The sequence below is a fragment of the Oryzias melastigma genome, linkage group LG7, assembly GCF_002922805.2.
Source record: "Oryzias melastigma strain HK-1 linkage group LG7, ASM292280v2, whole genome shotgun sequence".
NCBI lineage: Eukaryota > Metazoa > Chordata > Actinopteri > Beloniformes > Adrianichthyidae > Oryzias > Oryzias melastigma.
The window spans coordinates 15,041,296-15,066,649 of NC_050518.1; the positions used below are offsets into that span (position 1 = coordinate 15,041,296).

Consider the following 25,354-nt stretch of genomic DNA (forward strand, 5'->3'; position numbering starts at 1 on the left):
ACTGTCACAACAGGGATTTATTGAGTATAAACCCCTGTTGTATTTCATGCTAAACTTTATTTATATTGATTATGTTTTATTTTATTTTCTCTATCTTTGTTGTTGGACCGGACGGAAAAAAAGAAGAGGGTCGGGAAAAAGAGAAAGAAAAACATGGCAACAGAGGGAAGCAACATCATAAAACAACCAGGCCTAAGTGATAAACTAGAATGGGCGGGGCCTGTCTACACACACATTATAGTGACACACACACTTGTTGGCCAAAATAGTCTCCACATTTAAACTAATCATAATATACTTAATTCAACTGTAACAGCAGCTCACTCACTCCATCATACAAACCCATTCAGATAAAGACTTTCATTCTGTCACACAAACTATTAGAGCTGACACCTGTGCTCAGGTGAGTGTTGATGTTTCGCTGAGGTGGATGGTGATGGAATGTACTCAGGGGGAGAGCGCCCGGCCATCCCCACGCCAAGACCCCCCCCCCCTTGCCAGTATCACTGTAAAAATCCAGATTGTGGAGCTCCGTAGAGGCTCAGATAAGAACAAATGCTGTCTTTGGATGTATCGCGATACGTATCATGAGCCATGTATCAAGATACACATCGTATCACCAGACTTTTTCCAATCCCTTTTGGTGCAATTCTATTTTGTGGGTTATAATGGTTTCATTTTGACCCGATTTATGTTTTTTTCTTGAGTTAAAACTTGGAGTTGGGTTAAAACTACCTAACTTTAGTTATTTTTTACTGTGGGGTTTTTAGCGTTTTAACATATTTAACATTTTATTGAATTTTCGCTAAAGGAAAATTGAGAAAAACTGACTGCAGATTAAAAAGAAGTTAATTTTCATCCATCTGTCAGTTTTTTTTGTTGAAAGTGGATGTGACAGCTTCAGGCGGCTCCCAGCTTGTTTCTCCTGCTTCTTTAAGGAGGCAGACGTCACCACAGAGCAGATCTGTTGGTCTGAACCCCGAGGACTTACTGCCGTTAATTAACTATATCAACTGCAAAAGTATCAGCATGCCTCTCTAAGGCGCCAGAAGTCAAATCAGACACTGAGTGAAAGTAAATGTGTGTCACTGGGTCAGTCCAATTATCAGACCATGTTTTGGCCTCTGACTGAGCTCGATGGCCGCCCATGCATGAAGACGCACTTCTGCCGCCCCGACATGCTCTGAGTGTGTTCTCCCAGCTCAAGTGCAGCAAGGTGAGTCGGGTTAATGCTCAGCAGAGGTCAGGGAAGCTCTGCTGTCAGGATGAAACCCCCACTCCCGCTGAAAAAACCTTCCCCATCCACCAGGAACTCCCATTTACTGATTCTGCTCACCTTTCAGAGATCTAACGGCCCCCCGCCCTTCTCTCCTCTGCTGCTCGTGCACATGTGTCCTGTTTGGCACAGCCTGAGGGCATGTCAGGAGTGAACGCTCCTCTGGCTCTTTAATCAGACGACTGGCATCAGGGAGGAAAGGAGGGGGGAGGCAGATGAGGTACTCATGATGGGGGATGACTTGAGTTTGGAGTTTGGGGGCGGGTGAACTTTGTGCATCTGGAGAGCAGCTCCACCTAATCCTGCGGCGAACATTCACGTCTGCCTGGAATGGCTGAACCTGAGACGTTGTAGGCAGAAACTGTCTTTCACCACATGCCAAATAGCATTTTAAATAGATTTTTGCTCACACAAAGCCCTCTTTAATCAATTTTGAGCCGTTAGGAATGAGAGCTACATAACAGTCAGGGTTACGCAACATCGGTTAAGAGCAGGTCAGGATTCAGACGTCTGGAATCTCTAGATCTGTGTTGACTATTTGAAAAGAACTATTGTATAAAAACAATTATTGTATGAATTCAATAGGTGATAACTTTACACATCATTCCAGTCCATCACAAAACTAAAAATGGACTCTTTTTACTAGGATGGAGCTCTGTAAGATAACAGAGGTGTTCTCATGCAGAGGAAATAGATAAAGCCAGAGTGGAATTTCCACCTGGTTTTGGTTCTTTAGCCACAGATAATGTTGTTGTTATGCAACCAAAAGTGATCTTTTTTGACCCGCAGAAGTCAGAAATTGAAAGTTGATGCAACTTTCACTTTCTTTTAACCTACTACACCTATTAAAGTGAATACATGAACTGTCTGCAAATCTGTATCTCTGCAGTTTGATTCCCATCTTTATCATTATTATTGATGTGAAAAACTTTCTGAACTTCCTCCTGCTCTTGTTTCCAGGAATTGTTTGGCCATTTCTGTCCTTTAGTAAACCATGAATTCAGTCCAGACTCATGTCTGTTTAAATATTTTTAATTCTCCATCTTAAATATGTTTGTGTCAACTTTTATGACATGAGAGAAAGGGGTTTTTAGTATTAGTGACTTACAAATATGAAAATGTCAGCTTGAAGTTACAGCATGTGAAGTTGTTGCTCTTTTTTAAGTGTATTCGTGTTGTGTATTCAAGATTTCACTCATTTTCTGAACTCCTCCCTTTGATGAAACCAGTTCTCATACCAGTTTGTTTCAGAATCAGGAAAGCCTCTTGGATAAACGTCTTCAACTTCAAAACCAAGTCACCATGGCCCATTTTTAAGGAGGAATTTATCTTCAAAAATATACATTTCTGAATGTTTGTTTATTTGAGATAAACTGATTTCTGCTTCGGCTGCACAGTGGTGGAGTGGTTAACACGGGGAATTGCTGGATGAACTGATGAGCTTAAGGGAGTAGGCTCAAATAAGCTTTAGTTTCTGCCTATTTACATTTCAAACATTATTTAAAATGGAATCGACTGAATAACTGACTGGGAGTGGATACATGTATCTTTTGTTGTTTTTATGATATGTTGGCAATAGATAAACTAAACACTCTTTGGTTAAAAAATATAATTTTAATAAGTAACTGTAAAGTAAAAATTTGATAAGTAGTAAAGTTAAAAAAAATGAAAAAGTAAACTTTATTCAACTCGTTTACAAACAGCTGAAGGGAAGTATGGATCACAAGTCAGACTAACACTTTAATTTAATTTCATTTGAACAGATTTTTGTTTTCTGTTTACTACAGAAAATCAACTGAAGGTCAGTAAGCACAACCAGAATAAGCACACACTGGATTATAAAACTCATTTTCTATTTTTGAACAAATTAAAAGGTTTAAAGTTCACCTTGTGGTTTAAAAAACAAAGTAAGAGTCACTTAATTAGCTTCAGTTAAATTTTAGTTGGTTAGACTTACAATTTCTGGCTGAGATGCACCAAAACTGATTAAAAAATATTTTAAAACACTGCTAACATTACACTGACTACTATTAAGTTTGATGGATTGAGATGATTCTATTGTCAAAATTATACTGACTTTAGTTAATAATTAGAAAATTAATGAACAAAATATGACACAAGTCTTTTGTTTTTGATTGGTTTCTATTTTCTAATCAATGCATTTCCGTATTTCTGTAATGAGTTTGAAATAATTGTGTGTTTTGTCCTGTATTTTTCATAATCTATGCTTGAAATAAGCCAATCAGTCAGCCAATCAATCAAGATTCAATGTGATACAGTGTATTTTATTTTGAAAAGGAAGCCATGCAAATTATTTTCACTTTATGTTTCATGTATACCTAAAAAGAAATAGTTTCTTTACATATACCATTACAGTAACAATAACTAATAGTGTCTTTTTATTCTATTGGGTTGTGATCAGAGAAAAATCAACCAGTAGTGCTATTTCAGTATTGAAAGCTGCAGAACCTTGAGCTAGACTTTTTCTAAAGTTTGTTTGTTTCTGTACCAAAAACAGTTAAAAATGAGCCAATGTAATAATATATATTTTAAAAAACTCATCCATGCTGTTTTCTAAATAATCAACATTTCATCTATTTTTTGGCACTCTGTCTTCTCAGACTCTTTCCTCATTTTTTTTCTTATTCCAGAAGCCTTCTACCTTTATGTTTTAAAGTGAGAGATTGTTGTATTTTAGTGTTTTTTTTAGCTTCCTGTTTTTTTTTTTTTTTTTCTTTTTTTTGATTACCGGTAACTAGTGGAAGAAAAATCAGGTCCAGAATCTAAATATGTGTGGAGCCAATCTGAACTCTAAATTGAGCAGCTCATAAGATGTCTTTTATCTATTCTCTTATCTATCTAATCTGTCTATCTCGGGTAAATGCATCGTCATCGCCCCCTTGTGCCATAATAGAAAAATAAACAGTCATTTTTGTACAGGCATTTATGCGGACACACACTAAACACTCGAGGTCCTGAGACTGTCCTCGTGCATTCTGGGTAGTGTAGTTGAGTTTGCCTTTTCCTGCACGCATCGTGAAATCCTCAAACTACAACTACCACACACCCTTGCGAGGGGAGCCTATTTCCAGCGTTATGGAGTCTTCTTGAATCGTATACCTATCGCAGTACTTTTGTTGACAAGTGAAAAAGGTAAATTATTAGTATGATAATTGTGGCGTTTCTAAATAGCTTAAACGTGTTGTTATAATGTTGTGTTTTATATGATGTTTGTGCTGCAGAATCGAAGAGTTTACGTAGAAAGAAGCGGCCTCTGTAGCTAAGTCGTTAGCTAGCTAATGTTGCAGCGCTAATGCACCATGATTCATGTCGCAAAAATTAAGTAAATCTATGTTTTCTTGTCAATTAGTAACTTTTTATACACTGACTTTTAAAAATATCCTCTTTGCTTTTTTATTAAAGAACCAGCTATCTTTTACTCGATTTTTCAAGCTCTTTGCATGAACTACTTCTGTTGATTTACTGAGGAGAAATTGTCCTTGTAGGAAAAAAGTAGAGACATTTTGGGGGAAAAGTGAAATATAAAGCTGTGGTGTTAATATATACATTTTTATTGTATATTTTAATGCAAAATTAATATGACAATTGTTTCTCAATATATTTATGTTCTGCAATTTATGTCAAAATCAGATATTTTAACATATTACTGCATCAAAGAATCAGACTTATGTGATTTTTTTATTTTTCATTTTTATTTTTTAAACAGGTTGTATTTTGATTAAGCTCTTCTTGTTTTTTTGTGTTTGCAGATGGCAGCTGACTCCACAGATAAGAAAGATGCTGAACCCTCAGCGACCAAAGACAGGGAGAGGAGACGCAGCCGTTCCCGGGACCGGGATCGAAAAGGGTCACCTCTGCGTAAACGCCATCGCTCTCGGGAACGGAACCGCTCCAAATCCACAGAAAGGTTGCTCAATAACAACAGCTACACATTTAGCACTGTCTCAGTGTATCATGACGTTATGGTTAAATGTTTTTCCCCCGTTTGTTTCTATTTGCAGAGACCGACGCTTGAAGGAGAGAGACAAGGAGCGTGAACGGGATAAAGACAGGGACAGGGGCCGCAAGGACAGAGACAGAGAGAGGGACAGCCATCGCCGGGATAAAGATCGCAGTAAAAGGTCTAAATATCTCACAGATTAATCATTATTAATGTAGTGACTGATGTTCATTACTGCCTCAATTTGCACACTCCCTATTATTATATTCTGTGCATTACAATTTGCACAATTTGCTTTTGTTTTTTATTGTATATTATTTCCTTATTTTTTTGTAAATATTGCTTTTTCTCTATATGATAATATCTTCTGTATATGCCTGATGCTGCAACAGCCTAATTTCCCAGCCTGGGATGAATAAAGTATTTCTATTCTATTCCATTCTATTCCATTCCATTCTATTCCATTCTATTCTATTCTATTCTATTCTATTCTATTCTATTCTATTCTATTCTATTCTATTCTTTTCTTTTCTTTTCTATTCTATTAATAAGCTGAATTATGATAGAAAATGTGAAAAGAACTCCCTTTGACATTCCTGGGTTTGTAGAAAACTATGATGACCCTAAAATTGTTCCAATTGTTTTTATATTGAACTTTGGCCTGTCTGTCTTTTATAGAAGCCCGTCTCCAAAGTCGAGGGATAGCAGGATAAAGAAGGAAAAAGACATCAAAACAGAGGAGGAAGAAGAGGAAAATAAAAAGAAAGAAAAGGTTCATTTTACTATTTGTAAGAAAATGTGTTTTATAATCATTTATTCCTCAAACGAGGTAAGAGTAATGGTTGTTTTTAGGGCCTTTTTATAGCGTATTAAACCAAGATTTAAGAGTTTGGATGGAGTTTGTGAAGGTGAACAAAGAAAGTTTCAAAAGTTTGATTGTGTTGTGAACCAGGTCCAACCGCTGTCATTGGAGGAGCTTTTGGCCAAGAAGAAGGCAGAAGAAGAAGCAGAGTCCAAGGTTGGATTATTCCCAAAATATATATATATATATATATATATATTTTTTTTAAATAAATTATAAATTTTATATTTTTTTTGTCGTTTTTTCAGCCCAAGTTCCTTTCGAGAGCAGAGCGGGAAGCCGAGGCTATAAAGCGCCGTGAGCAGCAGGTGGAGGAGAGGAAGAAATTGATGGATGATGAGAGGAAGAAGAGGAGGGTGTTTCAGGACATGGGTAGAAAAATGTTGGGTGAGTTTCAAACAACCCGGCATTTTACCTCGTTGTAGAGACTTGTTTATAAAAAGATGAGGGCGTCTGTTACAGAGGACCCACAGGAGCGGGAGAGACGGGAGAGGAGGGAGCGAATGGAGCGAGAGAACAACGGAAATGAAGATGACGACGAGCGCCTAAAGTTGAGGGAGGAGAAGGATAAAAGTAAAGAGCTCCACGCCATTAAGGTTGGTTGTGTCGATCAGATGTTTTGAGAAAGACGGGAAGGAAGAAGAGTCACTTAATTTGCTTCAAGAATTGATTTCCTAATTAAAGTTATGGATTCTTCTATAGGAACGTTACCTGGGCGGCATCAAAAAACGGCGGAGAACTCGCCACCTCAACGACAGGAAGTTTGTGTTTGAGTGGGACGCTTCTGAAGACACATCAGTCGACTACAATCCCATGTGAGTCTGCAAACACCCTGATGTCTCATTCTTTTGGTTTCCAACTTGTTGAAACATGTTTTTTTTTGCTTTTTAGATATAAAGAGAAGCATCAGGTGCAGCTGTATGGGCGTGGCTTCATAGCCGGCATCGACTTGAAGCAGCAAAAACGAGAGCAGTCTCGTTTCTATGGCGACCTGATGGAGAAGAGAAGAACATTGGAGGAGAAGGAGCAGGAAGAGTGAGTTATTCATCACACTGTATGCAAAAAGCTAACTTCAAGAAGACAAAAGTCTGTGTGAAAGCTTTAGAGTTAATAAAATGATGGTTTTCGTCTCCCTCAGGACGCGCCTGAAGAAGGTGCGTAAGAAGGAGGCCAAGCAGCGCTGGGACGACAGACACTGGTCTCAGAAGAAGCTGGACGAGATGACGGACAGAGACTGGCGTATCTTCAGGGAGGATTACAGCATCACCACCAAAGGAGGAAAGATCCCCAACCCCATCAGGAACTGGAAGGAGTACGCGCTGCCCGCACACATCCTGGAGGTCATCGACAAGTGCGGCTACAAGGTGGGATTACGAGGGCGCCGCCTTTCCTGCCTGTAACAACGATGTTTGGAAAAATCTTGATTAAAATGATGTGAAAATGTTTTGTTTCAGGAACCGACTCCAATTCAAAGGCAGGCCATTCCTATTGGCTTACAGAACCGTGACATCATCGGTGTGGCTGAGACCGGTAGCGGTAAAACTGCCGCCTTCCTCATTCCTCTGCTGGTCTGGATCACCACTCTGCCAAAAATTGACAGGTAAATCTGCAGAATCGGAATCAACAACAGTTTTTCACTTCCAGCCTCTGATTTTTTGTGTGTGTGTTTTCATCCACCTCCACATGGCAGGATCGAAGACTCTGATCAAGGTCCTTATGCCGTGATCTTGGCTCCGACTCGTGAGCTGGCCCAGCAGATCGAAGAGGAGACCATAAAGTTTGGTAAACCTCTGGGCATCCGGACGGTGGCGGTGATTGGAGGAATCTCTCGAGAGGACCAAGGATTCCGACTCCGGATGGGTTGCGAGGTATTTGAAAGAGGAATGATCGAAGAAGCTAACTCCATGATTCCGTTGACAGCTATCATTAATCCTCTGGGATGACGGACGCCCTCCGGCGTCCTGCTGTGCAGCTGTGAGATCAACGCAAAAGTTAAAATGAACATTCAATTTTTTATGTTCTGGGTTTTATTGAAACCCAAAGGAATCTGTGAATTTCGCTAGAATTTCTTTTTGTTATTTTCCTTAAAAAACATTTTATTCTTGTTTCTATGAAACTACACCTACATGTTTGTCTATGTTGTAAAAACAGTTTGTTAAACATTTTTGGGGTTTCCACATCAAAATGAATCCCATTCTTCCAGACAGAATTTTCCGTTTTTGCTTGATTTTTATGTCTGGTGCGTGAATAAAACATGAAAAAAATGACAAAATAAAGGCAGTGTCACATAGGAGAGATTGCTGATTAAAATGAGACCAAATAAGCATGTATGCGGTCTTTCAAATTAAAATACAGTAGACATAAACAGAGTTTTAGGCTCCAGAGGGTTAAAAGTGAATATTTTGTGTCTTTGTTGAACAGATTGTCATCGCCACTCCTGGCCGTCTGATCGATGTATTGGAGAACCGCTACCTGGTCCTGGGCCGCTGCACCTACGTGGTTCTGGACGAGGCAGATCGCATGATTGACATGGGCTTTGAGCCTGATGTCCAAAAGATTCTGGAGTACATCCCAGTGACCAATCAGAAACCAGACACAGATGAAGCAGAAGACCCTGAGAAAATGACCATGAACTTTGAATCTGGGAAGCATAAATACAGACAGGTACGCGTCTCCTCTCTGCTCGGTTCCAGCTTGCATCTTCAGTTTAATCAGCTCTCTTGTTGATTCCTGCAGACCGTCATGTTCACTGCCACCATGCCTCCTGCCGTGGAGCGGCTGGCCAGGAGCTACCTGAGGCGCGCCGCCGTGGTGTACATCGGCTCTGCTGGAAAACCTCACGAGAGGGTGGAGCAGAAGGTCCTGCTGATGTCAGAGGGCGAGAAGAGGTGAGAACTACAGACGCTAGAAACAAACGTCCCCATCTCGTGGGTTTGCTGAGCGCTTCTGTGTCCCGTCGATGCAGGAAGAAGCTGCTGGAGGTTTTGGCCAGTGGCTTCGAGCCTCCCATCATCATCTTCGTCAACCAGAAGAAGGGTTGCGATGTGTTGGCCAAGTCTCTGGAGAAGATGGGGGTAAGTTACCACACCCTTCACCACTAACTACAAAATTTCTCAGAAGTCTTTGCAAAAAAAAAACGGCATAAATGCTCTCTAAATTGGCAAATATAGGGCTGCCACAAATGATTATTTTAATGCTCAACTAATTTGTCGACTAATCGGGTCATGTGCAAAGTGGATGTAAAGTTTATTAAACCTTAAATGAATCGTGCAGCCTTTTTTGCTATTAAAACAAGATTAAATCAAATGAGAGAGATAAGGAATACACTTTACATCAAATTCATTTTGACAGGTGCCCCGCCCCTCAAGATGACGCAGCAATTTAACATCGATTTTATATTTAAAGGGTATATAGGGTCAAAGGTCACCTGTCAGAATGAGTTTAATGGAAAGTAAAGAAGATATTTTGGTCTCACTGACTCAAATATAACAACTTCACTACACTCAGACCCCATGTAATATAAAATAACGACTAATTAAATTAGTCGTTGACTATTTTAATAGTCGATTAGTCGACTAATCGTGGTAGCCCTAGACCACAATGCATTGCATTTGAGTGATTTTTCATGTGATAAAAATATACATACAATAACTAAACATTTTTTTAACCAAGTTTTCATCATCAGATTAATTAAAAATCTTTGCAAAATCTAAATATTTATTAGACTTCACCTCAGGAAATCTGTGACTTGTATTTTGTTGTTTAGCACACTAGGAGTTATTCGTGTGAGTTTGTTGTTGGAATCATTGTTTGGAATCATCTTTATCTTCTCAGTACAATGCTTGCACGCTGCACGGTGGCAAAGGTCAGGAGCAGAGAGAGTTTGCGCTCTCCAACCTTAAGGCTGGAGCCAAAGACATCTTGGTGGCCACAGACGTTGCTGGTCGAGGTATCGACATTCAGGACGTCTCCATGGTCATCAACTATGACATGGCTAAGAACATTGAAGGTAAATGTTTCTTTCCTTTTTAATGTTCGTCGTTTTTTTTCCAAGGATGACTCACTGTTCTCCTTTCTTACCCAGATTACATCCATCGTATTGGTCGTACCGGTCGTGCTGGTAAGAGTGGCGTGGCCATGACTTTCCTCACCAAAGAGGACTCTGCCGTCTTCTATGACTTGAAGCAGGCCATCCTGGAGAGTCCCGTCTCCACGTGCCCCCCGGAGCTGGCCAACCACCCAGACGCTCAGCACAAACCCGGAACCATCCTGACCAAGAAAAGGCGCGAGGAGACCATCTTTGCTTGATTATTACTATTTTTTATGTGAAACTTTATTAAAAAAAGGAGAAAACAACTCACTGCAGATTCTTGGGTCGTGTCATCCTGTTTTTTTTTTTCCTCACCTTGTTTTAGTGTCATCAGTGAGCAGGACTCTGGTCTACATTGTATTATAATAAATGTGAAAAAAGCAGTTTGATGTGATGAAAATAAAAATTAATGCTGTTTTTTTTTAAATAAAATTCTTTCCCCAAAACTTGCATCTCTGAATGGTTAAGAGACTAACAGTGGATTATTTTGTCTGAAAAGCAACTCTGGTCTAAAGAACCTAAAGCTATTTTAAATAAAAAACACTTATTTTCTGTAACTACAGCAGATTTCAGTGACGTCTGCTGTATAAAACCACATAAAAGTACATCAACAATGTATTTTGGAGTAGAAATAATGTAGTTTTTACTTAAAATGGAAGTTTTTGCTTATGTAGATGAGAAAAAAACAAAAAATGTAGCAGTAACTTCCATAGATGATGATAGCATCTCTAGCTAAAACACAATGAATCACTGCTAATGAGTCACACCTGTTTCAAGCTTTCTTTATATTAATTGCTAAAAATAATGATATAAACAATTTAAATGGTAGTTCAAACTCATTATCTGCTGCACATTATGTTTTCTGTTTAAATATTTATTATTAAAACAAAGTATATGAATTTATTCCTTCCTATAAAAGATTTTGGCTTGATGCTAACGTGTGTTAGCATGCTAACACACCATGCTAATAAACATTTAGGGGGGAAAAAGGCACTTAACAAAGGTAAGCCTTGCACTAAAGCTTTAAACATTTTTTTAAACCTGTTTTTTATTGACTTTTAAACATTTACAAGTCTTTTGGGCTGTTTGTTGAGTTTCCATCTGTCTGAAACAAGACTTAAACTCATTTTAGCAAAATACCATCTTTTATTGAGGAACGTCGGTGCTATTGAATTTTTTTTTACTCATAATTTTAAAATATACTTAATGGAACTTTATTTTCTTCTAGTTATTATTCAAGGTAATATGCAGTTCCCAAAGGATAATTCGATTTGCAATTCGATCTTGATATTTGAAAAGGCATTTTTTGCAATTGACAATTCAAATATGGAATCCAGGCTTAGAATATGTAAATGCATTTTTCAATTTAGAAGAATTCAGTATGAAAAATTAAAATTCAATATGATAATTTTAGAAATAAAATAAAAACAAAATCAATTGCATTTTAAATTGTCATGGGCTTTTAATGTCATAATTCAAATGAAAAACCTTACATTATGAAAATGGAGTTTTCAATCTAAAATTCAATACGAAAAAATACCATGTGGTTTTAAAAAAAAATAAAATGTTAAATAATAAAATTGGATTTCAGATTGATAATTCTATATTAAAATGCATTTTATGAATCACATTTCAATGTTGAATTTTGTCATGTATTTTGAAAAAAAGTAGCCATCTACATTTCATTGATAAAAATGATCTAAATTGATTAAAAGGAAATTGCAAGTTTTAATACATTTTATTTTACAAGGCGTCATGTTTTTTCTAAAGCTCAGACTCCCTGACTCTCATCAGGGTGGGGCCCACTTTGTAATTTTCTAATGCCTTCTGCCACTTATTTATTTTTATAATGCAAGATTTTATTGTATTTTTCATACTGAGTTCTAAATTGCAAAATGCATTTTCAAATTGTACGACTAAATTGCAAACTGAATTGTTAATTGAAAGTTGATTATCAAAAAACTAGTATAATAACAAATCAGCAACTTTTTTCAGTGAGTAAGTTGCATTTATATACATTTCACAAGACATTATAGCATTCAAAATTGACTTTTTTAGTATAATTTGATTTTATCCTAAATTTTCCCCTTGTGATAAGAATAGATAATAATAATCAGAAATATTTTGAGAACAAAGTTGTTCTGGAAATCCATTGAAACTGTTCAGAAATCTAGAAACAGAAGACGCCAAACAAAATTACATAAAATGTCATGTTTATTTTGTTTAATCCACTTGTCATTGTAAACTATTTTCAAATACAAAGCATTCTATACAGCATCAGGCAGGAAATGTCTCACTTTTTACACATTTTCTGTCTCTTTTGATAAATAGAGGGAAGAGGCGTGTCTGGTCACGCTAGCACGCTGCAGTAGTGTGGTGGATATATGATTATATTTAGTGCACTTATTGCATTACAATGCAACCATCCCAAAACTAAGTAGTGCAATTTTTTTTTTCTACTCACACAAAAGAGGAAGTCCAGATGGTCTAAGGCGATTATAGTTTCTTCAATGTTCGACTTCATATTGCATACAGAATAAGACAGGAAATTAAACGATAAAAATTGTGCTTCATAAATCGGAAAAAGCTTCAACTGCTTACGAGTTGGTAAATTGGTCTGTTCAGAAGAACGTTCTTCGCCAAAATAGAAGGAAAATTACAGACATGCAGAAATCATTTAATTTATTTAAATTTAACTGAGCTTGGATTATTTGGGACTGGTTATAGTGAGTTGTAGAAAGTGCTTCAGTGAGAAATATTGTTGTCTTAAGTGGTAAAATAGAATAAATTTGTTGTTTTTGTGTGCGTGAGGAGTGAGTAGCCCCAAAGACAAGAATATCCCTACAAGACAACAAGGAGAGTCGGATCGATGCATTTTAAAAATACTTAACAGTGGAAAAAAAAAATAAAATAAAGAAATCAAAGAAGGAATTTCATGCAACACTTGCATAGATTTTTCTTTAACCATGCTAATTTTTTTCTATTCAAAATATACAGAACACTAGGTAATACCTGTGAGACATGGAAGCAGTAAAACACTGACCCTGTGAACGGACGGCGACGCTTCAGCCGCTTGTCAGCCTCACGTCAAACTCGTCATCGGCTCAAGGACTAGAAATAATGCAGGAACAGAATGACATCATGTCACGGGTGCTACGAGTCCTTCAGGAGCCTGACGTGGAGTTGACTTGCACGCCTTTATTTATTTTTTTTAAACCATCTGATGCGACACAGAGAGGGTGTGACCAGCGAATGTGGATGCTACAATCAGTAACGTGCTACAATCAAATCGAGTGTGAGCGTGGGAGACGCAGGTGGCGAGGGAGGTGCAAAAGGCATGCGAGCTTACATTCTTGAATCCAAGAGGAGCTGCGGCGTTGCAGCGTGTGCTTGACGAGGGTGAAATGACAGCATGTAAACAAACGTTTTGTAACGCTCCAAACATTCTCCTGTTTACATTCGGTGTTGAGAGCGTCAGCGACTGATTGTGCGAAGGCGAGTGATGCTCTTCTGCAGCCCTCCACGGCGGGGGACTCGCACGGCGGCTGCACGCGCTTGATCATTCAGTGAGAACACGGCGGGCGACTCAAACAAATGAAGAAGCAATTGAACAAAAGTGCCCATTAAGTATTTACACTGGAATCGAATGCATTACTAGTAGCCATAAATGAACTCAACACGGGACATTCTTACTTTACTGTCCATAAAGATCATTCACTTCCTGTTCAGACGCAATGTGCAAAAAAGTCTTAAAATAATTATCCATGCAATAGTAAAGATAGAAGTTTTAAGGCCAGTATAAGAGACATCCTACCATTGACAAACCTTAAAGTTTGTGTACAGCTGGCAGCCTGAAACCTTCCAGTTGTGGAGGTGGGGGGGCCTGGTTCTGCGTGACTAGAACCCACTCAGAGGGTTAATAACTGAGATGCTGGATAATAAACCTGTGTGTGGACTTGTCGATATTTCGTTAGGGAATGTGTGGCAGTCGAAGGGCTTGGGGGGCCTTGATGGAGGCGCTTCAGTAGGTGTCTCGGGGCCACGGGCGGCTCCGCTGGCGGTTGTTCCTCTGGTTGTGGCCCTGCTGAGCGTCGCGCTGCAGCAGCCTGTCCTGCGACTCGTGCCCGTTGGCGTTGTGGGGGCCGCCCGTGTGCCCGCGGTGCGGCTGGTACATGTCCCTGTATGTGCGAACGTGGCGGGGGGAGGCGTACTCGTCGTCTTCCTCGTCCTCTTCCTCCTCCTCCTCGTCCTCCACGGCCACCCTGTGGCAGGGGCTCCCCCTGCAGCCGCGGGACAAGGAGTCGCTGGCCTCGTCTGATGGCATGAGGCTGTCCTGCTCCAGAGGGGAGTGGACCTCCTCGCCCGCCTCCTCCTCCTCCTCGTCACCCTCCAAGCCCTCCGGCTCATGCGGCTGTGCCTGGTTCTTGTTCTTAAGGAAGTCAAAAAGAAAGTTTAGGGTAAAAAACGTAGAAAATTCCTTAAAAAAAAAAGCAAATATCTTGTTTAAATTTATGTTTTTAGGGTGAAAAGTGAGACGTTTTGTAGTTTGATCCCTAATAACCTCCTCCCTCCACTGCTCTATGCAGAATTTTTTAACAATAAATAATTAAATAATATCCATTGTGCCTCATGTAGAATATTTTATGTTTCCGCCTCCAAACATACACACTACCTGTATAAGTTTCTGAGTACAAACACAACAAGTACAGTCACTCACCTTCAAGAAAAATACAAAAATATAACAGTACATGAAAAACTAGCTTCAATTCTATGCTGTCAATTGGATTAAATCGTTGTTTGTATGTTTGACAAGATTATGACAGGCGGTTAAAATTTTGGTACCTAAATTTTTTCAAATCATCTTCTAAATTTGGTTAACAAACGTAAAGAGTTAAATAAAACACAATTTTTATCTTTAACTCTGTCAAGTTTCCCACAACAAGAAACGTCTAAGAGGCAAATAATATCACAATTTGAAGCCGTTTAAGTGTTATGACAAACAGAATGAAATGGACTAAACCAGAGCTGCCTAAACTCAGGCCCTAAAGATCTGACACTTGACTTGTTTCTGCAGATATCCCTGGAAGTGTTTACTGCTACTATAACACATGTAAGGCGGCTGCAAACAAGCAGGAGGAGAACCCGAGGACTGAAGTTTGGGCAACTCTGGTTTAAAAGCCTCTAAACTAATAAAGCCGTAGTCACATGGGGGTACGTGGGGTTGACCCGTACGGGTCCGAAAACAGAATAACTTTCTGCATCTTTAGACAAAGGTTAATATTACAAATAAATGAAAACATTATTAAGGATTATATATATAATCTCTTCTAGTGTGGAGGGCCAGAGTAAATAGTTAAAAGGCCACATATGGCCCCCGGACCGTCAAGTCCGTAGTAAGGTGTGTATATTGCCAAAGAGCACGTATTTTAAACAGCCCCAATATGCCGTTCGCAGGATTTTGGAGGGTTTTCAAAAATGAAAAACCTGTACGACATGCCTGCATCTCACCTTAACAACGACCTGTTGCCCGCAGCACGCCCCTAGAAAAAATGTGCAGGACCATTTTGGCTCACAGAGTGGTCTACCATCTTTATATTTTGGATGTCCCGCACAGGTTTGACCAGTTTCCACGTATCCACTCTGTGACTAAGGCTTAAAACAAGCATTATGGGAGATCATGACTTTTTAAATTTGATCTGCATTCTTAACAACAATCATCATGAATGACTAAATCACTACAATACATGTGAGAGATGATGATTGTTGTGTTCACGTGCATTCAGGCTTTAAATGGAGAGTGGGAAAGATTTAATCTTCATTGGATTACATTGCAATCAGGCAGATTATCTCCAGATTATATGAAGATCCTCCCATAAAGCTGGTGAAAAGGTGAATAAAGAAACAGAGGAGTCAAGATGCAAAACGAAACCCCAAAACATAAATCAGCAGGTGTCAGGGGCTTGAGGGTGGTTGGGTGGGGGGCAAACACAGATTATAAACCCTACTACTCACCCCTCTTTGTAAGCAGTCATTCAATTAATTCCTGCGTTTCAGAAAACTGCAAGAACGTTAAGCACGGATGAGTGAGGAGACAGACAACTGCAGGCAAAGCGAGACGCAGGAGTGAGTCTGAGATGGGAGAAGCTGGTAAACACAGTGACAACAGACGCACTCGAAACCAGAGTCCCGGTCTTCAGAAAGCTTCGTCTAAGATTGCACGCCGGGCTCACCTGGAGGCTGGACATGGCAGTGGGCGGGGTTATCAGACTCTGCTCCAGTAAAGGATTCAGAGGGGTGTTGCCGGGCAGGTGAGTGGCTCGCCAGTACACTTCCAGGTATTCGGCCAAGTGTTCACAGGCGTCTTCCAGCTGGTTCTCATCCAAAATGACATCAAACATGTCCTGCAGGTGAACAACGGCAAAAAAACCCATAAATGTTTCAGCTGGGAGAGTTAAGGTTCCTCTTTTAAAACGTTCTCAAATATGAGGGGGTTTACAATAGAGGTACCTTTTAAGTGGTTTTTATAAAGGATAATTAAAAATAAAATTATTTAAAAATATTACATAAATAATCAAACAGGAGCAGGGATCTGGCAGAAACACATTTATGTCATTAGATGTTAACATAAAGATCCACTCCGAGGAAATTTGTGTTTTTTGTGTTCTTTTGGGAATTTTCTGATGACAACGGGCAAACATACTGAAAATTAAGCTTAAAACTGTATTTCTGAGAATTTCTTTATTCATACTGTTGAGAATCAGGAACAGACAACTGATGTTTGAAAAAGCTTGTAGTTGTGGATGCATCCACTTGTAGACGACTAGATCCATGTTCGTCTTTGTTTTCCTCGTCTGAGATGGTATCCGGTTCAAAACTGTCCTGCTGGAAAGATTCAGTATTGTTTTCAATTTGTGTTGCACCGGTAAAGCTAGGTTAGGGGTGTGATGGGCTGTAAACTAGCGGAACTGCGTGTAAACATATCGGTGACAGGAAGTCCTACCCACAATTTAGAGCAGCAGGGGTAAATAGTTCTGACTTACTTCTGGTAAATATTTGTTAGCTGCAACGCAAGTCTTGCGAACCGTTACTCAAGGCTCACGAACCACCACTCAGCTATTGGTAAGCACTACTAAAGTCTCGCTAACTGCTACTAAAGTCTTGCTTTCTGCTAATAAAATCTCACTAACTGCTACACAAGTCCTGCGTGCCACGAAACAAGTCTCAAGGGCTGCGACTTAGGTCTTGTGAACCGCTACTAAATTCTTGCGACCCACTACTCAAATTTCAAGTTTTATGAGCCACAACTCAATCTCTTGAACGGCACCTCAAGTCTCATGGGCCGCACCTCAAGTCTTGTGAGCGGCACCTCTAGTCTCTTGAGTCCCAACTGAAATCTTGCAAACCGCTACTTAAGTCTCATGAACTGCGACTCAAGTGTCACAAACCCCGACTCAAGTCTCATGACTGAAGTTTCTCAAACCGCCACTCAACTCTTGCTAAGCGCTACTAAAGTCTCACTAACCGCTACTAAAATCTCGCTAACAGCTATACAAGTCTCACAAGCCATGACTCAAGTCCTGCGGGCCACGACTCAAGTCTGAAGGGCCGCGACTCAGGTCTCACGAACTGCTACTCAGTTGTTGCACACTGCTACTTAAGTCTCGGGGGCCGCAACTCAGGTCTCTCTAATCACTACTTAAGTCTTGCTAACACATACTGAAATCTCGCTAACCGCTACTTAAGTCTCGCAAACCGTGACTCGAGTTTCACAAACTGCGACTCAAGTCTCGCGAACAGTTACTAAAATCTTGATAACCAACGACTCAAGTTTCCTGAACCGCTTTTAAAGTCTCGCGAACCACAACTCAAGTCTTGCTAACCGCTCCTAAAGTGTCATGAATTGCTTGAAAATCGTGACTCAAATCTCTTGAGCCATAACTCGAGTCTTACAAACCACTACTTAAGTCTTACGAGCCGCGACTCAAGTCTTGCAAGCCGTGAATCAAGTCTCACAAGCGACGACTCCAGTTTCGCGAACCGCACCTCAAATCTAGCAAAGCTCTACCTAAGTTTCGGGAGCTGTGACTCAAATCCAATGGGTTGTGGCTCACGAGACGTGAGTCAGGTGAGCAACCGGAAGAAGGTTGGACCTGTTTGCAGAGCTTGCTGTCTCTCAGAGGCGAATTTCTAATCAACCTCTGTTACTCTGCAAAAACTGTAACCTAGAAAACTTTTTGTTTTTTTATTTGGGCTAAAAATAGCATAAATATAAATAAAAGACCACAGAGAATCATTTTAAAATAGATCAAAGATGACTGAAGTGAAACTTTTCTTTTGTAGAACATTTAAAAGTCCATTACTTTCACACAGACTGTCATAGAGCCGGCTTGTTCCGTCTGGAGACATTAATCCCATGAACTGCTGGCTGACAGAGAGGGTCTCCTTCCCCTCCCTGAACATCTGGACCATATTTATCATAAAAGCTGTGACGGAAAAGGAACACATGCACACTGTAGAACACGGTAACTCACAGGAGGACACTGAGAGAGTTTGTCAGAAGCCATCATCTGAACATTCAGGTGTTTGCTCTGAGACTTGCCCCGGGACTTGATCAGCCTCTGCAGCACCTGAGACAGAGGACAGATCAGACGGGACGAAGCGGTCTGAAGCCGGCGCTGGCGAGGGCCACGTACCTTCGGTGAGGAAACCTTAACGTAGACGATGATGGGAGCGAGGGAGGTTTTGGCGAGCTGTGCTGGGTGGTTGATGGTGTCTGCATCCAGAACCACCAACTGCAACGTTTTGGCGAGCTCGAATATCCTCTCGATCTCACTCTGAACCTCGGCTGCTCCGAAAAATAGGACACTTTTTTACATCGAGTGCTATTTGATCAGATTTGAGGCAGTATAAAAGCAGTTACCTAGGCTGGAGCGAGTGTTGGATCTCTCCATTATGGGTCTTTTGTTAAGGACAGATCTCTTTGCTAAGGAGAGGTCGGCAGTTACGTGGGTGATTGAGATTCTGCAAACATAAAAAAAACATGTAAAATTGTAAAAATTCTGCTTTTAGTAATTTTGTTGCTATTATTTTTTACTGACCTTCCTTCAAATCTGTGTTTCAGGAAGTCAAAAAGAGCTTTCTGCATCATATCTGTAACCTACATGTAAAAGAAAAACATTTGAATTAATTTGTTATTCAAGTTTAGTGTGCTTAACTGCTCAGTCAATGGTTGTTTGTGTCCTAAAGTATTTTCTGTTTAATTTTAAAAGTTTTTTTTTCTTTTTATTTGCCTTTACATTTGACTGGACGTGGCATGTATGCGATACAACCCAGAAATGTTCAGTACAGACAGGAGAGCAAAGATCTGGACCAGAATCACACTGGAAGTGCAGACAATTGTCTGAGTGTGCTGCTGCCCCCTACTGGAACTGTGATGGTACTGATTTTGAGATTAAAGAATAAATAAGAATTCTCCCTAAATCACCTTCCCTTTCTTCCATGTTGGTGTTTAGTCTATATATATGATCACTTTTTTTCTTTAGTTATTTTTAAGTTACATTTCCATGATTTCTTATATTTCCTGACAAAATCACGCTTTAATTTTGAAAGTAAGTTTTGAGGTATATTTTCAGATTTCAACTTTTTTCCGTGTTTGAAGCTTAAATGTGTAGCTTACTTGTCCATGTTTATATTAATTTAGCAGAATTCCAGAATAGTATTAATCTGAAACTAAAGAAAGAGTGCATTTGTTCTATTGAACAAGAAGCTACAGGCACAGTAACAGAGCAGCCCTAATAGAAAAGGCCTCTTATTTGATGGGAGAAACACCCTGGAAGATCAAATATTTAGATTAAGATTGTAGATTTTAGAAACAATCTACTAACCCTGAATTAATGCAAACGGATGTTCTTTAATTCTGTATAAAGAGGAAACTTTTTCTTTGGTCTCTCCAACATTCCTCTGCAGACATTTACGTTTATGTCAACATAAATTCCTGACAGTGAGATTCTTCTATCACAATAAAAAACCAAATACTCAGAGGTTTTAGTAGCAGATTTCAGAAATCATAACTAATTTGAATGATTTTTAGCGATTAATCACACCAAACAAATAATATGTTCATGTTTCTAACAGATTTTAACTTTCAGAGTAGAGCGGCTGTGCCGACATAAGGAGAAGCTAACCTCGTATCCCTTCAGAGAAGGCCCCACCAGGACCACCGGCCTCATAGAGGGCACCACGTCATAGGGAGGGACGTGTTCCTGCCAGAGAAGAAAGGAAGGAGTTATTGCAGTTTTGTTTTAAATGACAGTACATTAAGGTTTTCATTTAGAGGTATTATAAATAAATAGAAATCTTTTACCAACTTTAGATAGATAAAACACAATTTAAAAATATATAATTTGTTTTTCTATACATAAAGCTAATTTTTTTACCTTTATTGTGAAGTAAAACCTATATATTTAAAAAATGTTAATATTACAACACCTTGTATGATTAAAAAGCATAAACCTACCTGTTTTTGCTTCTGTTTGGCTTGTGAAAACAAACAGAAAACAGTAAATGAGTAAAACAGAAAGCACCAATGTGTTATTTTTGCACAAGTCTGCAATACTTACATTCACCTGCAGATGGCGGTGTGGTTCTCCAGCTCCCGGTCACCATGTCGCCCAAACTGGAGGAGTTTCCTCCCGTCTTCCTGCAATGGCATGGACACGCTGAATTAATTACCAGCCTTCTAAAGGGAATATGAATCCTTCAGGAGGCCGAATGCGCCAGAATGCATTTCCTGACCTTTGTTTCTGCTCCTGTTTGAGCCTCATGGCTTCCAGTCGCAGAGGGCTGGGGATGAAGGCGATGTCTGCTCCCTCTTTCACTAACCGACCGATCCACCAATCATTGTTGTACTTCTGTAGAACCCAGACAGAGCGAGGTGTGACACATGCTTCTACTGGTGAGCGTACAGTAATTAAGTAAAAACTCACTTCTTTGATGTGCAGGAAGTCTTTGGCATCAAAGTTGACTGCAGCTCCTTGGACAGGACAGTCCTCATCCAGCGCTCCGCAGTAACTCACATTTGTTTTTACTGCAAATGCTACAGGTTTGGACTGTGGGAACAACAAAATAAACACATTCTTTAAAGAAAAGACTCTTCTATCTAGAAAAGAATCTGAAAATGCAGCCGCTGTTAGAGCAAATTCTTTTTTTCTGACAAAACAGTTGAAGAGACCCAACACAAACAACTGTGTTTGGTTGCAGACTGGATAATTATTGATATTAATAGTAAATCTTAGTAAATCTTTACTTTATGAATAATTCAGATAAGAAAAAAAAGATGTTTCAGAAGACAAATTTAGTGCCACTTTTATAAAGGTATGAGTAAAACTGGGATGTGAACATGATAGTACACATGGTAAAAGTCTAATTTTGTACAAGTACTTGTGGCTTGATTTATTAAAAGTTTGTGATTAAGTGTGTCCAAACTACACAATGGGTGCAAAAAACAATGAGCACTTGACACACCAACCAGACTACAACTGATATATTTTTGCACATTTGCTATCAATGCATATGGGAGTTTCTGGAAGAACGTAAAAAAAACTGTGAGGAGTAGATGGTTATGGATCAAAGTAACGAACAATTGGACTCATCATACCTACAACAGTGAATGCTTTATGTCTATATTTTGCAGATATGAAAGGTAATTGTAAAGTGGCGCAACTTTTCACAATAAAAAAAAGGTTGCAGTCATTGTTTCCATGAGGAAACGTTGATACAACAAAGAGAGCTCATCTCTTGTTCTCATATACCAGTAAATACTTTGTTATGCCAGATACATAGATCATTGTGGTCTATGATTCTTTATCAAAGCTCATGTTAACTATATTTTTCTGTTTTCTTGTGTTTTTCTCTCTAAAGTCCCTGATGGCTTCACCCTCCGAACAACCTGTTCTGTATCTGTGATCTCTCTTGTGTCATTTAGCACAATCTTGAATGTGCTTAGTCCATAGTATTCACACTGGACAAGCAGGGAAAGGCTTCTTCTTTTCTTTTTTTTTTCTACTGTTTACTAGTGACACCTACAGTTGGAAGAGGCTTGGTATGGAGAGAGAAAATAGCCTGATTCGATTGTACATGCATTCATTTGTAACTTGTGTCTGCCTATTTGTGTATAACTTTGGATTTGTGTGTGTGTAATTCTTGATTTACAACTCTTGCAATAAATTTTGTGTGTACTTGCAATTGTGTTTTCAAATGTACAAAAATTAAAAAAAAATACAATTTACACACGCACAACTTGAAAATACATCATCTTAAAACTGAATACACACACATTTTTAACAAGTATGCACAAATCACCTGATATGCACACACAAAACGGCATTTACACAAAAATCTGATGTGAGACTCTACACGTCTCCATGCTTTGTGCATAAGTGGTGTGTTTAAATGCTGCAAGAATGCTGGTTCATTACAGTTTTCTTCTCAGCTACTTTGAACTTAGATTGTGAATAATATCCGGTGAAAAATTTACATTACTTTCTTAAACAGATATGCCCCAATCAGTGGTCCCTGGGCATAGGCGACCTAGGCGACCGCCTAGGAGGTTTTTCTTTTTTACTTATTTTAAATATCTTGGAAATTCACGCCCCTACCCCTGCATTTTGGTCGAAAAAGACTAATTTATCTAGCAATTTAGTGTTTTATTCAACCTCTGTAACAGTTAAAATCCTTTGTTCTTGAACATTTGCTGAACAGTGGCCTAATGGTTAAAGCACTTGCTTTGTAATGCTGAGATCCCAGTGAGTTTATTTATTTATTTTAACTTGTCCTGAGCAAACAGATGCGAGCTGAGAGCCTCTTGTGTTACACAGATTTTACCATCACAGCAGAGGTTTATTGAGTATAAGCCCATTTTGCATTGTATGCTTAACTTTATTTATATTGATTATGTTTGTAACTTTTGTTTAAATCCCAACTGGGGAATTTGAATCAAGGTTCCTGCAGGAGGTGCTGAATTCTCTTTTCGCCTAGGGCGCCATGCAGTCCAAAGTGGTCCGTCACTCGTGAAGCACAACATGAACCGAGTATGATGGGATTTGTGATCATTTCAATATTGTGTTTAACTGTTTATTTGTATTGAATCATCTCTATTAGTATGAAAACAGACAGTTTGATGTGAAGGGCAAAAAGAAAACCTACTTAAAATACCTTTAATTCATTGAGTTGAGAGAAACAAAAATTGGAAAAAATCAACTTTAAAACTGTGAATGGTTCAGTCCGTTTTAAACTTCACAATAAAAGCTAAAAATAATCTGTCTAAACTTTTTGTATGAGTAAGGTTAGATATGTTCATGATAAATGTGGACATTACCTTTTGTATAATTTTTCTACATAAAAATGTCAACATAACCAAACATATTTACAGTTTAATCTCAATATTTTAGGTAATTTCATTAAAGAAACATCACTTTAGGATTTTTTCCTGCAGCACTTTCTCATCAGACCGTTCACATGTCCTCCTGTATCCATGCTTCTTCGAGCATTCATCAGGAAGAGTGGAGGATGTTTTGGTTGGTGAATCTCATCAAACTGCATGGAATACCTTGGCTCTGTCGAGCTGTTGTTGTGCCTGGCGTTCGGCTTCGCGCCGATACGCCTCGCGGTCCTCCTCGGCTGACAGGTCTGAATCCGACGGTCTACTGGTATACGAATCAGCCGACCCCTGCGAGAAGAGAGAGATTTCTTCCATTACCCCACTCTGAAAGCATGATTAGCTTTCACGTGTTTTATTTGGTTTTTGTTCTGCAGGTGTGCATGCAAATTTGTGTCTCACATTCACGCAGGAGGCTGCGTGGATTCAACCAAACAACGTGTTCCTCTCACACACCAGCCATCTTCTGACAAACCAAATATAGCACAAAGGAGCCAACTGCTTCCTCCTCTCTCCTGCTTGGCCCCAATCCATTCCAGCGTCCCCCACAGTGCAGTGCACATACATCCTTTCTTCCCCCAGTTTTTTCCTCCAAGGACATCTTCTCATTAGCAAAATACACGCTGGTTATCCATTTTCAATGTAAGCAGTTTAGGGACACGGCCCAGGGGATGCTGGGCACGTTGAGCCAAAAAACAAAGCAAAGCAGTCACACTGTGTGACCCGTCACCACTTCCCTACATGATTCTTGTAGAGTTGGAATCATAAGTCAAATGCAATCAGAGTTAGGATTTCATCAGTCAGTAGAGAAGAAAAAAACATCTCTGGAAATGGAAAATCTATAATACAATTAATCGTTGTTGCTGTGTATAATATAGTTTAATGAAAAGAATTTTTAAAAAGTCTGCAACCATATTGCTGATTTCCACAGAGAAAAGACCAAAAAGACAACATCACGAAGGCTCTGTGGAGGCAGCTGGAGTATGGTATGAGCGTCTGACAAGTCTCCTTTCTTTGGCGCCCACCTGATTTCTCTGAGAAGAAAACGATGCAGCGGCAACCAAACCAAGAACATCAAAAAAAAAAAAAGAAGAGAACAATCTGGTGTTGAAGAATAAGGAAGAGGTGATGGAAAACGGTCAGATAATCTCACAAGATGTTGTAAACAAAGCATAATCTCTACCACCATAATGCTTCGAAGCATTCACACCACAGTGATTCTCCTGCTCATTTCCGTACGTTTTTCGGGACTCATAGCTTCTATTTTAACGTTTTTGACTAATTTAGTTTACTGAGGAATTTTAGGGTATTTTTTAATTTCAGCTAGTATTTAAGCAACAACTTAGCTTTTTTTGGCATTGAGCTGCAGTATTAGCACTATGCTAGCTCATTTGGGTAACTTGGCATCTACTAAGGTTTTTTATGCTATTTTGGAGTTTAGCTAATATTTTGTTAGATTAATGTATAAATTTACTCAAATTATTTTTCTTTGTTACCAATTTTTTTTTTTTTTTATTTTCACCACTAAGGGGAGCTAGTCTATGAACGTATATGTAGATGACGTCATATTCTTTTTCCCTCCAGTTTTTTTTTCTCCTCTTGGAATTCATTCATGTTGATTAAATTTGTCAGAGCGGCTAAAGAAGATTTTTGCCTCCGTCATCTTTTTTCTCTGAGAGTAACGCTGGAAAAGCTACACAGCTCAACATATTTGAGCAACATGCTAACGT

The 25,354-nt window shown here is 39.2% G+C and overlaps 2 protein-coding genes across 4 annotated transcripts in view; one reads left to right on the forward strand and one right to left on the reverse strand.

Annotated features, from left to right (window-relative positions):
* Positions 1 to 4,287: 4,287 nt before the first annotated feature.
* ddx23 (DEAD (Asp-Glu-Ala-Asp) box polypeptide 23) lies at positions 4,288 to 10,635 on the forward strand. Its single transcript, XM_024293922.2, has 17 exons — positions 4,288 to 4,429; positions 5,047 to 5,204; positions 5,299 to 5,418; positions 5,916 to 6,009; positions 6,190 to 6,255; positions 6,348 to 6,486; positions 6,562 to 6,695; positions 6,802 to 6,914; positions 6,991 to 7,134; positions 7,238 to 7,463; positions 7,554 to 7,699; positions 7,790 to 7,967; positions 8,521 to 8,763; positions 8,836 to 8,987; positions 9,065 to 9,173; positions 9,934 to 10,108; positions 10,184 to 10,635. The coding sequence occupies exons 2-17, from the start codon at positions 5,047 to 5,049 to the stop codon at positions 10,405 to 10,407; spliced, it is 2,421 nt and encodes an 806-aa protein (XP_024149690.1). The 5' UTR covers positions 4,288 to 4,429; the 3' UTR covers positions 10,408 to 10,635.
* A 1,750-nt stretch (positions 10,636 to 12,385) lies between these two features.
* cacnb3a (calcium channel, voltage-dependent, beta 3a) overlaps positions 12,386 to 25,354 on the reverse strand; it is a 29,797-nt gene continuing 16,828 nt past the window's right edge. Inside the window, exons 3-15 of one of the 3 annotated variants that reach the window (XM_024292965.2) lie at positions 23,796 to 23,915; positions 21,175 to 21,297; positions 20,984 to 21,099; positions 20,809 to 20,888; positions 20,706 to 20,725; positions 20,374 to 20,451; positions 19,288 to 19,346; positions 19,110 to 19,210; positions 18,883 to 19,034; positions 18,721 to 18,816; positions 16,420 to 16,590; positions 16,202 to 16,247; positions 14,481 to 14,618 (exon numbers count right to left, since the gene is read on the reverse strand). In XM_024292965.2, coding sequence (XP_024148733.1) covers positions 16,218 to 16,247; positions 16,420 to 16,590; positions 18,721 to 18,816; positions 18,883 to 19,034; positions 19,110 to 19,210; positions 19,288 to 19,346; positions 20,374 to 20,451; positions 20,706 to 20,725; positions 20,809 to 20,888; positions 20,984 to 21,099; positions 21,175 to 21,297; positions 23,796 to 23,915 — 1,146 coding nt within the window. In that variant the 3' untranslated portion in view covers positions 14,481 to 14,618; positions 16,202 to 16,217. Of the gene's footprint in view, positions 14,619 to 16,201; positions 16,591 to 18,720; positions 18,817 to 18,882; positions 19,035 to 19,109; positions 19,211 to 19,287; positions 19,347 to 20,373; positions 20,452 to 20,705; positions 20,726 to 20,808; positions 20,889 to 20,983; positions 21,100 to 21,174; positions 21,298 to 23,795; positions 23,916 to 25,354 lie in introns of all 3 variants that reach the window. The other 2 variants (XM_024292964.2, XM_036212802.1) reach the window with 2 other exon arrangements.